Source organism: Miscanthus floridulus, chromosome 16, assembly GCF_019320115.1.
Source record: "Miscanthus floridulus cultivar M001 chromosome 16, ASM1932011v1, whole genome shotgun sequence".
Taxonomy (NCBI): Eukaryota; Viridiplantae; Streptophyta; class Magnoliopsida; order Poales; family Poaceae; genus Miscanthus; species Miscanthus floridulus.
Genome location: NC_089595.1, coordinates 23,551,548 through 23,564,672, shown reverse-complemented (window position 1 = coordinate 23,564,672; position 13,125 = coordinate 23,551,548). Strand labels below are relative to the sequence as shown.

At 45.3% G+C, this 13,125-nt stretch overlaps 2 protein-coding genes and 1 long non-coding RNA gene across 3 annotated transcripts; 2 read left to right on the top strand and 1 right to left on the bottom strand.

The window, feature by feature from the left end:
* Window positions 1-849: 849 nt before the first annotated feature.
* LOC136510017 (acyl transferase 4-like) lies at window positions 850-6,412 on the bottom strand. The gene is made up of 2 exons (XM_066504590.1): window positions 5,828-6,412; window positions 850-1,987 (listed from the first exon to the last, which is right to left on the bottom strand). The coding sequence occupies exons 1-2, from the start codon at window positions 6,278-6,280 to the stop codon at window positions 1,139-1,141; spliced, it is 1,302 nt and encodes a 433-aa protein (XP_066360687.1). The 5' UTR covers window positions 6,281-6,412; the 3' UTR covers window positions 850-1,138.
* An 875-nt stretch (window positions 6,413-7,287) lies between these two features.
* Window positions 7,288-8,477, top strand: LOC136511766 (uncharacterized). The gene is made up of 3 exons (XR_010772830.1): window positions 7,288-7,423; window positions 7,844-8,150; window positions 8,253-8,477. It is a non-coding gene; the product is annotated as an uncharacterized lncRNA (long non-coding RNA).
* A 467-nt stretch (window positions 8,478-8,944) lies between these two features.
* Window positions 8,945-10,507, top strand: LOC136511811 (protein MAINTENANCE OF MERISTEMS-like). The gene is made up of 4 exons (XM_066505836.1): window positions 8,945-9,082; window positions 9,632-9,892; window positions 9,971-10,168; window positions 10,247-10,507. Exons 2-4 carry the CDS (start codon window positions 9,633-9,635, stop codon window positions 10,305-10,307), a joined length of 519 nt encoding a protein of 172 aa, XP_066361933.1. The 5' UTR covers window positions 8,945-9,082; window position 9,632; the 3' UTR covers window positions 10,308-10,507.
* Window positions 10,508-13,125: the final 2,618 nt, after the last annotated feature.

Genomic DNA, 13,125 nt, shown 5'->3' with positions numbered 1-13,125 from the left:
TGTTAAGATATCGAGGGAGAACGTCGAGAAGGAAACAATAATCGGCTGTGCTGTGCTCCTGTTCGTGGCTGCATACGTCATACCGGCGGCAGCTTGGCGTCAGAAAGCATAGGACGACGACGACAGACAGACGACACGACACTTCCAGTTTCAGACCTAGGCGAAATAATTTACTAGCTAGTGAGGCCCGCCGCCCACAAAACAAGGTTAGGTTCCACATCAGCTAAGCTATCTTCATTAACATCCATCGCACTTTCAGTTTGTTAGCTCGGCCGACACGATCATGAGTCAAATCCTGCCAACTATACTATATTTCAGCCAAGTTTCAATCACAAGTCGTTGATGGTTCATAATACTCCCTCGGTTCCCAAGCGAGTGTCACTGTAGCATTTGTGCTGGTGAAACTTTTTTAAATAGATTTGTTGATAATTTAAATGACATTGTATCTACAAATAAGTTTACTATAAAAATATATTTAATTATTAGCAATCTAATGATACCGATATGCACCAGGAGTATAATTCACAACCTACCGATCGGGTGTATATAGCAGTACAAAGAGAATTGCCCGCTCCCCAGCCTAGCTACCACCGGCCACGTCCCATCCCCGACGGCATCCCTACGCCGAGCTTGCCTCTCCTGCCCCCTGTCCCTCTAACCCGGCGTTGCTGGATCCTCCTCCGCCCCTCCCGTCGCCAACCGTTTTCCTCCACCATCCACGATCGGTGGCGGCTCCGCCGGCTTGCCGCTCCGACCGGCGCCCTCGTGCTCCCCCTGGCCGGCCTGTCTCCCTCAAGCCACTTTCTAAGACCGCCGAACAACAGAGGCACCTGTAGTATAGGAGATGTGCATGCGGTACAAATCATGGACCTTTATTTCATATTTTCATTCATTCATCCGTGAATTGCTACAGGTGCATGAAGAAAAGCTTAGGCCGACATTTTTAGGCACAGCCGGGCAGGTATACGGTGTTGACATTCATATACATACATACATACAAGCAAATTACACGCGAATTCGAATCCATTCAGTTGACGAGGTGTACTTGTATATAGCAAGCTCATCGTACGACGACGTACGGTTCGTTCGTTCGTTTATTGACAAATAATTCCAAACTTGCACCTGGATGCATGATCGATCACGAGGACGGCTGGTTCATCTGCTCCTGGAACTCGGGCAGGTGCTGCTCCTGGACGCACATGGTCATGATGCGCGCGCCGGGCTTGGGCGCGGGCGGCGCCCCGATGACGGCGACGGCCATGAACGGGTGGTAGGAGAACGGCACGACGTGTATCGGCGTGCCCCAGCCGTAGTCGGCCTCGAGGAACCCGAGCCTTGTCCAGTCGGAGACGAAGAGGGAGTCGTAGGTGAAGGTGAGCTCGTAGGGGTCCCGATCAAACCCGCCCGCCGCCCACCGCGCGAAGTCGGCGGCGAGCCTGGCCTTGGCGTCCCGGACGGCGCGCACCACCTCCACCACGTCGGCCGCCGCCACCTCGCCGCTGGGCCGCGTCGCCTTCACGGTGTAGAAGCAGTTGCCGTAGAACCCACTGGCCGGCGACGCCGTGGTGGGGAGCAGGTGGCGGGTGTTGGCGAAGAAGCAGACGTGCACCGGCGCGGCGGGGTCAGGGATCGCGAGCGCGCGGACGCGGGCCTGCCAGGTGCGCGCCACGCACACGTCGAACGCCGAGCAGCGCTGCCCCGTGGCCTCCAGGTACCGCGACTTGACCTTGGCGATGTGGTCCGGGCTCAGGTCCGTCGTGAAGTACACCAGGTCGAGCAGGTCCAGGCGCGGCGGCGGCGCCGGCATCTTCGGCGGGTCCGGGATCACGTCGCGCGCCCAGATAGGGGTGATGCGGGGTTTCTTGGTGACGGCGCCGCGGGCGTAGTCCGCCACCGCGTTGATGAACTGCCCGGCGCCCAGGCCGTCGGCGATGGTGTGCACGGAGATGAGACCCACCACGAAGCCGCCGCACGTGAACTCCGTCACCTGCAGTTTCATCCATCCACGTACGTGTCCATTTCCATCGTCATGAGTGAGAGAAGCCAATAAGCAAAATTAAGCCCCCTCTGGCACGGCTCATCCAAAACGGCTTCACCGGTGAAGCCAAAGTCGGTGAAGCCAGAAAAACTAGCTTTTCCCAGCTTTTAGTTCATTTTAACCCCGGCTTACAAAACGGCTTCACGCTACCGTGCCTCGATTTGCGCAAAATAGATGAAGTCGAAGCCGGCATAAGCCGTGCCAAAGAGGCCCTTAATACGGTATACTAGTAACTTGATAAGGCTAACAATGATTAAGGTGAGATGAAAATAATTCATTAGTAGATTAGTACAGTTAGTTAGCCACACCATGTCTGTGTGTGTGTGTATATATATATATATATATATATATATATATATATATATATATATATATATATATATATATAACACGTAAAGGAGGAATATCTGATGGTTGATCGATGGGAGGTTAAAATTTGGTAGCAAGAGATAAGGTGAGTCGACGTGGCCGCTGTCACTCGACCAGAGTGAAAGCTACGTGAGCGATGGAGGCACTTGACCTGCATGCCCAGGTAGCTTTTCACCCGGCCGGCCTGTGGTACGTTATTATCCAGACAGATGTTAGTACCCCAGAGCCTTTTTCTTTTTGACGCGCTAACATCTTACCAACTGCTGCACCGGCCACTAGATTTACTGAAGATTAATTTACCTACTTTCCTAGCTTTTTCTGGACACTGAAGATTCATGCACTTTTCATGCATGATGCGCCATGCATATCTTAGATCTGTACTATATTAGAATAGTCATATCTCGGTGGCGGTCGCCATTTGTCACCAGGAGCTAGCGCATGTAGTTAATGTATCTCAAAGAAATGGTCTAATGCGTAGTACTACGTAACAAAATTACCAAGCTAGCTAGCCATTATATATATAGCATAGCACCTTTTTTAATCTCCAGGTTGGTTGTTGAATGATGGAGTACATCGATCACACAGTGATGGCCCATGCTGAAACTAATCATGCGTGATTACTATATAATCCAACTTGAGACGACAAAAGATATGTGTGATTATTATATATATAGGCGCGTGCGTGCTCTTCGGCCGGCTGGCCGGCTTGGAGCTTGTAGTGGCTAGTTAGCTAGCCTAATATATATACATGCTGAGAAAAGCTAGCTGCCATTAGCATAAATATTTTTGCTTGTTATTTGTGGCGGCCGGCTGCAGTGATGAGTATTAGTATTTTGTCAATGTCCAAATAAAACGTCGTCATCATATCATTACTTACTTTTGGCTGTGCAGTAGTGAGCTAGTATGTATATATATGCCCTGTTCGTTGGTCTGAAACTGGCTGAAAAATACTGTTCCGGTTGTGAGAGAAAAACACTGTTCCGGCTAAAAAAAGAAGTCGAACACACCGAATATGGGGTAAACTGAACGGGGCCATAATATGGCAACGGTACTACCGGTCCCTTACTGTTTTCCTAACTTTTCGTTTATTTGTCCTAATATAATTGTTCATTCACGACAGCCTGTTCGGGAGGCCGTATCGTATCGTGGATTATTTACTGCTGGCTAGTTTGGTGTGAGAGAAAAACACTGTTCCCGGCTAGAAATTTACGATCGTTTACGAGCAAGCGAATAGGCTAAAGAAGTTAAACTAGGAAGCGTGGTGACGCAGCGTTTTTCTTGTTTTCCCATCTGCTGGTAACCAATCCCTAGCTAGAGGTTTTACACACACAAAAAAAAACCTAGCTAGAGGTTAACAACGACCTTACAACTTTCAGATAGCTACGTAAACCAACATAAACATGCATAGATACATAAATACTGCAACGACAAGCTGCAGGATTAGATGGACGACGTGCATGCATGAAGTAAACATTACGTATGGCACATGTCATCTCCGGTCCATTTGATGTTGATTACATCTTACTATTTATTTTATTTATATATATCTTTTCCGACCGGCTAGCTAGTTTAGAAATGGATATGGCTAGCTAGCTAGCTCGATCTCACGCATGCATCATGCACTGTTGACTGTAGAGAGTGTAGACTGTAGTGGTGGTAGGCAGATATATAGGTACGATTATTGTATTATTAGTGCACTCCTATCCTGATGGAACTTATTATCTGAGATTGAGATTGTGTGGCTCCAAACTAAATGAAATGAAATAGGAGTGTAATACATAAATTATTTTGCAATATGATGGGATCAAAGCTGGCCGGCCGGCTGGGACATATGAATACACCGTTCGCTTGGCTTATAAACCGTATTTTTTTTAGTCAACGAATAGTATTTTTCTCTCACAATAAATCAGCCAACAGTATTTTCAGTCATGGCTTATCAGTCAAGCAAACAGAGCAATAACTCGATGCTCCGAAGCTGTCTTGACAGCCGATTTTATTTATTTATTTATTTATTCACGATCGATCTTCACCGATCTTCTTTAGTTTAAATAAAAAATATATAGATATGAATGTATATGCTCCGTCTTAGAGCGAGCATCAGTGGAGATCCGATCCGATCCTTAAGAAGCAAACATGCATGCATGTTGCTCACCCACGACTGGTCTACTGCAGTCGTCTTTACTTGCATTTGCTTTCAAAATAGTGCATATATGTGGTATATATATCCGTATCACTCTATCAGTACTGGTAGGCGGTCACTGTTGTACGTACGTCGTCGTACATACGCCTTGGTGGTGCTGCTAGCTCATCATCATCACATCAGTCAGTCCGCACCTCACCTACCCATGGAATGGACCAATAGCTCGCTAGCTAGCGACACCTGTTACGTACGTTATTAGTAGCTCCTCTCACCCACTGTTAAGTACACCATTTATTTGCTTAATTAATCGTGCACGATTTTTTTTTTGTGACTGCAGTTTGCCCCGTCCTGTGTCGCATCGGTCGTTTGTAGATTTGATACTGAACTTATATTCATAGACTCCGATGGACCCACTTGTTATCCACCGAGTGTCATCGTAATTAAATAGTCAATTTTTCGAGGGTCATTTTTGTAATTTTTTTTTTTTTGATGTTTCTTGAGGAATGAAACCCCCGAGTCGCAAAGAAAAAAAAACGTGCACGGCGACGACACGTTGCCATCCCAAACTAAAAAACAGAGACATATATACGTTCTATTTTTAGAAAACCTTGCGATTTCATTGCACCCCTTGTTTTATTTTCTTTATAGCACTGCGCATATATTTATAATAAAGATGAAATACGTATGGACGGTAGTCCACCGTACGTACCTATAGCTAATAATATATACATATATAATAAGAGCATACAATTATGATGACGGAACCATTTTTTTTTAACTAGCGGAGACAAGAATTGATGATTAATATGCATGTATATATATGGTTGACCAGTCGTACGTCACGGTTTTGCATGCATGTCGCTAGCTGGTTAAGTGCGAAATTCTATTCAACAGTCGTACCTTTTTCAACCACAATATTCCCTATATATCATATCTTTGAGACTAATAAATAGTGATAGTACGTATGCATGGCGCCAAAGTTTCTTAGCTTCAAACTAAGGGTTCTTTCTCTTTTCCTTCACTCTAACTTTTCTCACTGTGATTCGCTGATTAACTTTCTTTTCACTATATTACTAATCATGCTTCTCACCACTAACTATACAATGGTTCTTTTTTTTTCTTTTTGCATGCTAGTACATACAAAACACAAATATTGCATCATGAAACTACTACTCCTAGCTTGCTAGCTAGGCCTAGGCATGCATGTTATTTATATATTACTGCTTGATTCATGCATGCATGGAGATGTATATAGTGCAGTGATCACAACACACACATACCTGCATCATTAGCGGCATGTCGAGCGGGTTGACGTCGGGCGCGGGCTCCGGCAGCAGCTCCTCCTTGGGGATGAGCATGGGGTGGTCCAGGTGCCGGACCTCCTCCAGGGAGCACGCCGCGGCGGCCTCCACGAACCAGGCGCCCTCGCCGGTGCACGCCACCCGGACCTCCCCGTCCTCCGCCCCCACGAACCGCCCCGCGAACGGGTAGTAGTCCACCAGCGCCTTCCCCAGCGCCTGCCGCAGCGCCTTCGCCGGCGTTGTCGGCTTCGCTACCGCCGCCTTGTTCTCGCCGGCGAACACGTGCAGGGACCGCACCAGGTGGCGCAGCCCCGCCACGCGGTCGATCACTGACAGGCGCAGCGTCTCCCGCGGCGTCGCCGACGACGGCGGCACCAGCGACCTGCTCGTCCTCGTCACCGGGAACCCGGCGGTGTCATCGATGGTGCCCATGCTTAGCTTAGCTAGCTAGCACCTTGCTTCTTTTCCCCTTTTTGGAGTGTGTGTGTAGTGATTAAGCTGCTAGCAGCTTGTGTGTGTGTGCGCTCATGTATGAAATGTGTTTGAGAGATGGCACGAGTATATATAGGCCCAACCCAACCCAAGAGGAACGTCTAATGGCCATAAATGACACTACTATTTATGATTATATATGACAACTAGCTAGCTGAGATGCTTATATATTTGGTAATGCATGCGTGTACTTAGTTTTTTGGCCGCGTCTCTATTAGTCGACTCGATCATGGTAGTAGGTGAAGGAGGAGGATGGGATGGGCCCCCACGCACTGCTGGCCCAACGGATACGGGACAACGACTGAACGTCACCATGTGTTTGTTTGTCCACGAATTTGTCGTCAGATAAGAAATTTCAAACACGGTTTGTGTGTAACCCCACCGCCATGATATTTGCATACAGCTCACCAGGGGCGGATCTATATACACTAAATAGGGTGCGAACGCACCCAAAAAATATCAAGAAATAGTGATTATGATCAAAATTTTACCATATTTGCATCATACGGTAAAATTCTATGCACCCGCGAGTCAAGCGCACCCCTTCGTATTTACTCTAGCTCCGCCCCTGCAGCTCACGCACGCTACTGGCGTGGTGCAGGAAAGAAAGTGGCGCCACGCACTACGTGAAAAACAGCTTGTAGCAACGGGGCTTTATTTTTAGGGACGGCTGGCATTGGAGCAGCCCTTACAGTGACGTGCTCGGGCTTCAGCATAGCAGCCACCCCTACAAATGGCACAGTAGGGGCGGCTGATAATACGAGCCTCCTCTACAAATACGTCGATTTGTAGGGACGACTGGTATGTAGAGGCGGCTATTACCAGCCGCCCCACTGTGTTTGGCCCATGATCTTGACCGTTGATTTTGCGATCGGACGGTCCGCAATACTCTCACGCTATATAAAACTAGCATCCTCAGGAGAAACCCTAGCTGGATCCCGTCCTCTCCCGACTAGACGCCGCCCCTCTCTCCCGTCCTTACTCCTCTCTAGTACCACGGCCTAGGCCAACTGAGGCGACGGCAGGTGTGCAGGTGTGTGCCGTCATCACGTGCTTGATCTGCCTCGTCAAACTACGCTGCAGGTGTGTGCCGCCCTCGGCGTGCAGTGCTGTCAGGGGCTTGCGGATTAAAGTTTGCATCAATATCTTGCTAATTAGTTGGCAATTCGGCGGCAATATTTTCAGTGTAATACTTGTCTGCTACTGGAAGTTAATTTTCTCTAGATTCTCAATACACTAGTATGCATGTGGGGTGGGAGTTGGACGACAATTTTAATGGCATCACATATTTTTTCCCACTCATTTTTGTTATGTGTTGTACTGGAGTAGTGGAGACACCACTTTGGAGAACATTCTTAGTTATTTGGCTTTTGCTGTTAGCACTTAGAATATGTAATGTTGTGCAATTCAGGTATGGAGATATTAAGAACTCATAATTCAATAACTGCAAATTATTCAAGATGACAAATTAATAGCTGCAAATAATTCATTCTGTGATTGCAGACAGTCAAGAGTTCCAAGGTGATTTTCCTGAAGCTGACGCCTCAGTCCGGGCCCTTTAAAGGCTCCAGCAAGATCGCCTATCTGCTGTTGCTGCTTTGAAAACTAACATTGCAACAGGGCAGTGTTTATTTCTTTCACAAGGCTAATCATTGGATCAATATATTTTTTGTAGATTGGACCTGTTAATCACTTGTAGCTTGCACGAACGGGATCTCTAATTGATTTGATTTCATTGCTTCAGGAAACTAGCCGCTGCTGTAAATACTAAAGATCACACTGGTTTTATCGGACACTGTCCTGTCACCAGGTTTGCAAGCTAACACCTCACTACTAGTTACTACTTACCATCCTAGATCAAATTACCATATATATCAGGTTAATAAAGTAGTATGTCTTGCAATTTTGTCAGGAAATTTGCTGCAACATTGGCAAACCAACCTACTATTTCCCATCTGGTAAAAGTCATTACAGATATTCAGATTTTTGCTAGTTTGATAGTGTCTGTTGTTTGTTTTTGTAAAGTTTTCCATTATTGCATTATACAACTTAGAACTGATGTATGAGCCAGATTACGAATGCAATGCACTATATCCTTGTTGTTAGTTAGATAATTTTCTGATATATATGTTGCAACTTATGGTAAATATGGCCATTCAAATATGTGACCCGTGATGTGTGAAAGGGCACCCATGGATAAACTTGTATACTGAAATTTCTAGTCCTTGCTACCTATCTTGAATGAGGCTTTCTTGTCCAGGACATGATATATATCCTCTCTTTGTGTTTGGATGAGTGTCTGTGTGCAGCGATTTTTTTTAATTTTAACACTTTTTGAAAACTAATTTTAAATCTAACACGGTCGGGTTTTTTTTAAAAACTAACACTTTTGGCCGCGCCTATTGCCCTGGCGCGGCCAAATGCCTATGCCGCGCCATGCATGGTGGTGCGGCAGAGGTCTGACGTGGCGACGAATGGAATCGCGATCGTTGACGTGGCAGAGCTCTGCTGCGCCACCGATCTTGGCGCGGCAGTGCTGCGCCACAGAGCATGGCGCGGCTAGGCCAAATAAATATCGCGAGCGAGCCCCCTCCCCCGCCCGCACGCACCCCTGCCCGCCCACCCGCCGCCGCGCATCGCCCGCCGCTAGCCGCACGCGGCCGCGCCCGGCCACTCCCACCGCGCAGCGCCCGCGCCGGCCGCGCCACGAACACCGGTACGTCAAGGCCGCCCGCTACTAAGGTACCTCCCTCTCGATTTTATGTTATTTTCATTATTATTGTTTTAGGATAATTAGTGATTTAGGATGATTAGTAATATAGGATAGTTAGGGTTTTATGATTGTTATTAATTTATGATAGTTAGTGATTTAGGATAGTTAGTGATTTAGGATAGTTAGGTTAGTGAATTTGTTTGTGATTTACGTAGGTAGTTTTTAGGTTTGAGGTTAGGATTTTTGGGTTTAGGGATTGATTAGGTATTTATTATTTAGTTTATAGTTAGTTATTTAGTTAGGGATTTTGGGTATAGATACTAGTTTACAAATGTCGGTACTTACTAGTTTGTGATATGTCGATTTTGATGACTTCATGAAGTTTGGTCAAATGCTTATATTCCTAGTAAAGTTGTTTATGTTACTAGTGCGTGATATGTCTGTTAATTTTACTTTGAATATATACATGTGCTTTCATATTGCATAATAAGTAGTTCAAATTTTGCAATGCTACATAATGTTAATTTGAATTTTGTTAATTTGAAAACTCTAACACTTTGTTTATTAATTTGTAACAGGATGGCCCCTCCCACGCAACACCCGTTGTACCCCATTCTTGAGGTGGAGTACAACGACCAGCACCGGGCATACATCTTGAGTGACAACGACGCAGAGGTGGCCTTGCCTACTTTGAGGCCCTGCACGCACATCAGGGCGCACCAGTGGGACGAGCGTTATGCACCATACATACGGTGTGCCGGCTTCCTCGAGCTTGTCCGTGTTATCAACCACGGTCTTTCGTCCCTTGACACAGCACTACTTACTGCAGCTGTAGACAGGTGTGAGTGCATTCTTTGTACACAAACTTTCTTATAACAAATTTGAGGCAACTAACAATCGTTCTATTCTTATAACAGGTGGAGGCCTAAGACCCACACATTCCACCTACCTTGTGGCGAGATGACCTTGACCATGCAGGACGTGAAGGCTATTTTAGGCCTTCGGTTGGGAGGACTTCCAATGACAGGAATAATTGACAACGATCACTGGAGGGAGCTGGTGGCTCAGTTTACTGGCTTTCTTCCACCGGACGATGAGGCTTCCAAGAAAAATGAGTGAGTAATTCAAGCCTATTTAATACTTGCATTGCTTTCCTATAGCCATCGGGTCTCATTTTCTTTGGTCAATTTCAGGAAAACTTCCGGTGTTTCATCGTCTTGGATCACGGAGCGCTTTGATTACTTGGACCCATAGGCTGAGAAGGCTCAGATCGATAGGTTCGCTCGAGTGTGGCTCTGGCACTTTCTTGGTGCTTTCCTCTTCCCAGACACCTCGGACAACACCATCAGCTGGATCTTCCTTGACATACTACGCTAGCCGTGGGAGAACATAGCGGCGTATAGCTGGAGAAACGTAGTCCTGACATGGACATATCGGCATCTATGCGTTGCCTGCCGTCGCACCTCAGGGTATGCAAACCTTGGAGGTTGCTCGTACCTACTCCAGGTTTGGTATTGGGAACGATGGCCCGTTGGGAGGCCCCTTAATACTGGTTTACTGGTAAGTACTTCGGTTCATTATATTCTTCGATATGGTTACATATGATGAGTTTATTAATGGCTAATTCAAGTTCTTCTGAATGCCCTTTCCACCAAAAGACTAGATACTTAGCCATAAACCTCAAAACCAGCAGAAAAAATAAACCTAAGCTCACAGACTAGCTCGAAACCTTTGAACAACACAACTACAACAACAAATCAAACCACCACATCTCTAGAATCAATCCTTACAAAAAAGAGATTACGCACCAACAACACCACCTCATCCTTACCAAACAAGATACCTACCATAGGTGGAGATACAAGAAAGTTTGGGCAACCAAAGAAGACAGGAACACCACCTTCTTCCAACGATCCATTCTTAAAAGAACCAGAAGGAACAGAATCATACACCTCATTAACCTCAATGGCTCCATGTCAACAACACCTCAAAAACTTGAGGCTACACTCAATGCCTATTTCAAATCTATTTTCACCTCCCAATGTAGCTCAACAACCACCCCCAAGCACTGCAACAAACTCACATGACCAGGTATCTGAAACTAACAATTTCACTCACTCTACACCAGACCCTCAAGAAATTCACTCAATAGTCAACAAAATGAGAAGTACTACAGCGACAGGACTTCATGAGCTAAATGCAGGTTTCTACAAGTCAGTCTAGCAATGGCTTGCCAAAGATGTGAATAAGGTAATCTTCTCCTATCAAACTAGATATCTCCCTGACTCTCGCAATGCTACCTTCATAGCGCTTATCCAAAAAAACCCAACCACACCCCAAGACTTTGAACCCATTAGCCTATACAATATTGTCTACAAAATCCTAGCTAAGTCTTTAGCTAACAAACTCAAAGCCCGCCTTCCGGATTCAATCCACCCCTCTTAAGGGGTGTTCATTGAGAGTAGGCACATTGCCTCTAACATCATCATAACTAAAGAAATTGTTCATTCCTTCTAACTCAAAACCCGGAACTAGCAAGCCTTCGTGCTCAAGCTTGACCTAGCCAAAGCCTTTGATGATATAGAATGGAACTTCATTGTTGTTGTCGTTCAATATTAGGGGTATGATGGACATTTCATCAACCTGATTCAATCCTACATATCCACTTCATCTCTCTCCATCCTTGTGAATGGAAACCCTTCTGCCACCTTTCGATCGGAATGAGGAATCATACAAGGTTGTCCCCTATCGCCTTACCTTTTTGTCATAGCTATCAATGAACTATTAATCAGACTAGAACATGCTATCAATATGCATGCATGCACACTCACAAAAACTTATGAATGCATGCACGTAAACCCTACCCCTATTATCATCTCTAAAACACTGGGCAAAAGATCTTAAGATTGGCAAAGCCATACAAGTGTATCCTGTTGTCGATGAACACCTTGCCAACCATTTTAAAACTATCTTCATAAGATCTTAAAACAAACCTAAAAATGAAGTATCGATACTAAAGTCTGTTTTTAGTGGTTCTTGTTGTTGGTTGTGGTCGTCTAGTTGTCTAGTCGTTGCATCGTTGTGCTCAGTCTAAGCTTATCTTCATTTTAATATAATCGGTAGCTCTCCCCTGATTCGCTTCAAAAAAATACTAAAGTCGAGAATTCGAACCGATATGTAAGTTCCACTAACTACAAGGAACATAACAAATGAGTTACACTTAGGTTCCCTTGTCCTCCAAGGACACGGAAGTGTGTAAAATCTAACGGTCAAGGTAACATCCCATTGCCATGAAAGTCTTTTCTTAATAGATGGAGTTAGATGCGGCCTACCGTGCGTACTCTAATAATGTGCTACATAGATATAAGTATATAGTAGCCACATAGCTAGCCCATTGCTTCAGCTGTTTATGCTACGGCACGGAAACAATATTATCCTTATTTTTTGATCAGTCCTTTCCAAGCTACGCATTACATGCCTTGAAGAAATTTATCAGAAAAAAAGGTTAAAGTTGCTTCCAACATGAATAGAATTTTGAAACCAAAGTCTCTGGTCCACTCACGTGTCACGCAACGCTAGTTTAGTGACCGCGTGGTAGGTTGTCTCCTCTAACGCAATGAGTAGCACCCATTAACAATGAAGCACGCTGCATCTCCGTTCTCCAGTGGCTTTTAATTCATCCTCCCGCTTCAAGTTTGTGCCCAGTTCTTTTTGCAGAAAAATGTCAGAACACGTTCGCTTGACCCTGAACTATCTATATCTCTCAGTATAATACATAAAAAGCTAGCAGCTCATGGGCGAAATAATCATTTTGGTCCCTCCCTATGGCACGAGACTTCAGTTAATGAAGGATAGTATGTTTTTTTCTGTATCATACTAGTTTGTCCTAAACTTGTTAAGAATCTATTTATTCGGGGATAGAGAGAGTATTTTAAATAACGCATTACAATTATTAATGGTCCCTAGAGAGGTTTTAGACTGTATAATTAATGATGATATTTTTATCCACATATTCTTTTATCTCCAATCACGAGTGATGCAAGAGCTGACTAGACACGGTCGTGCGTTATTT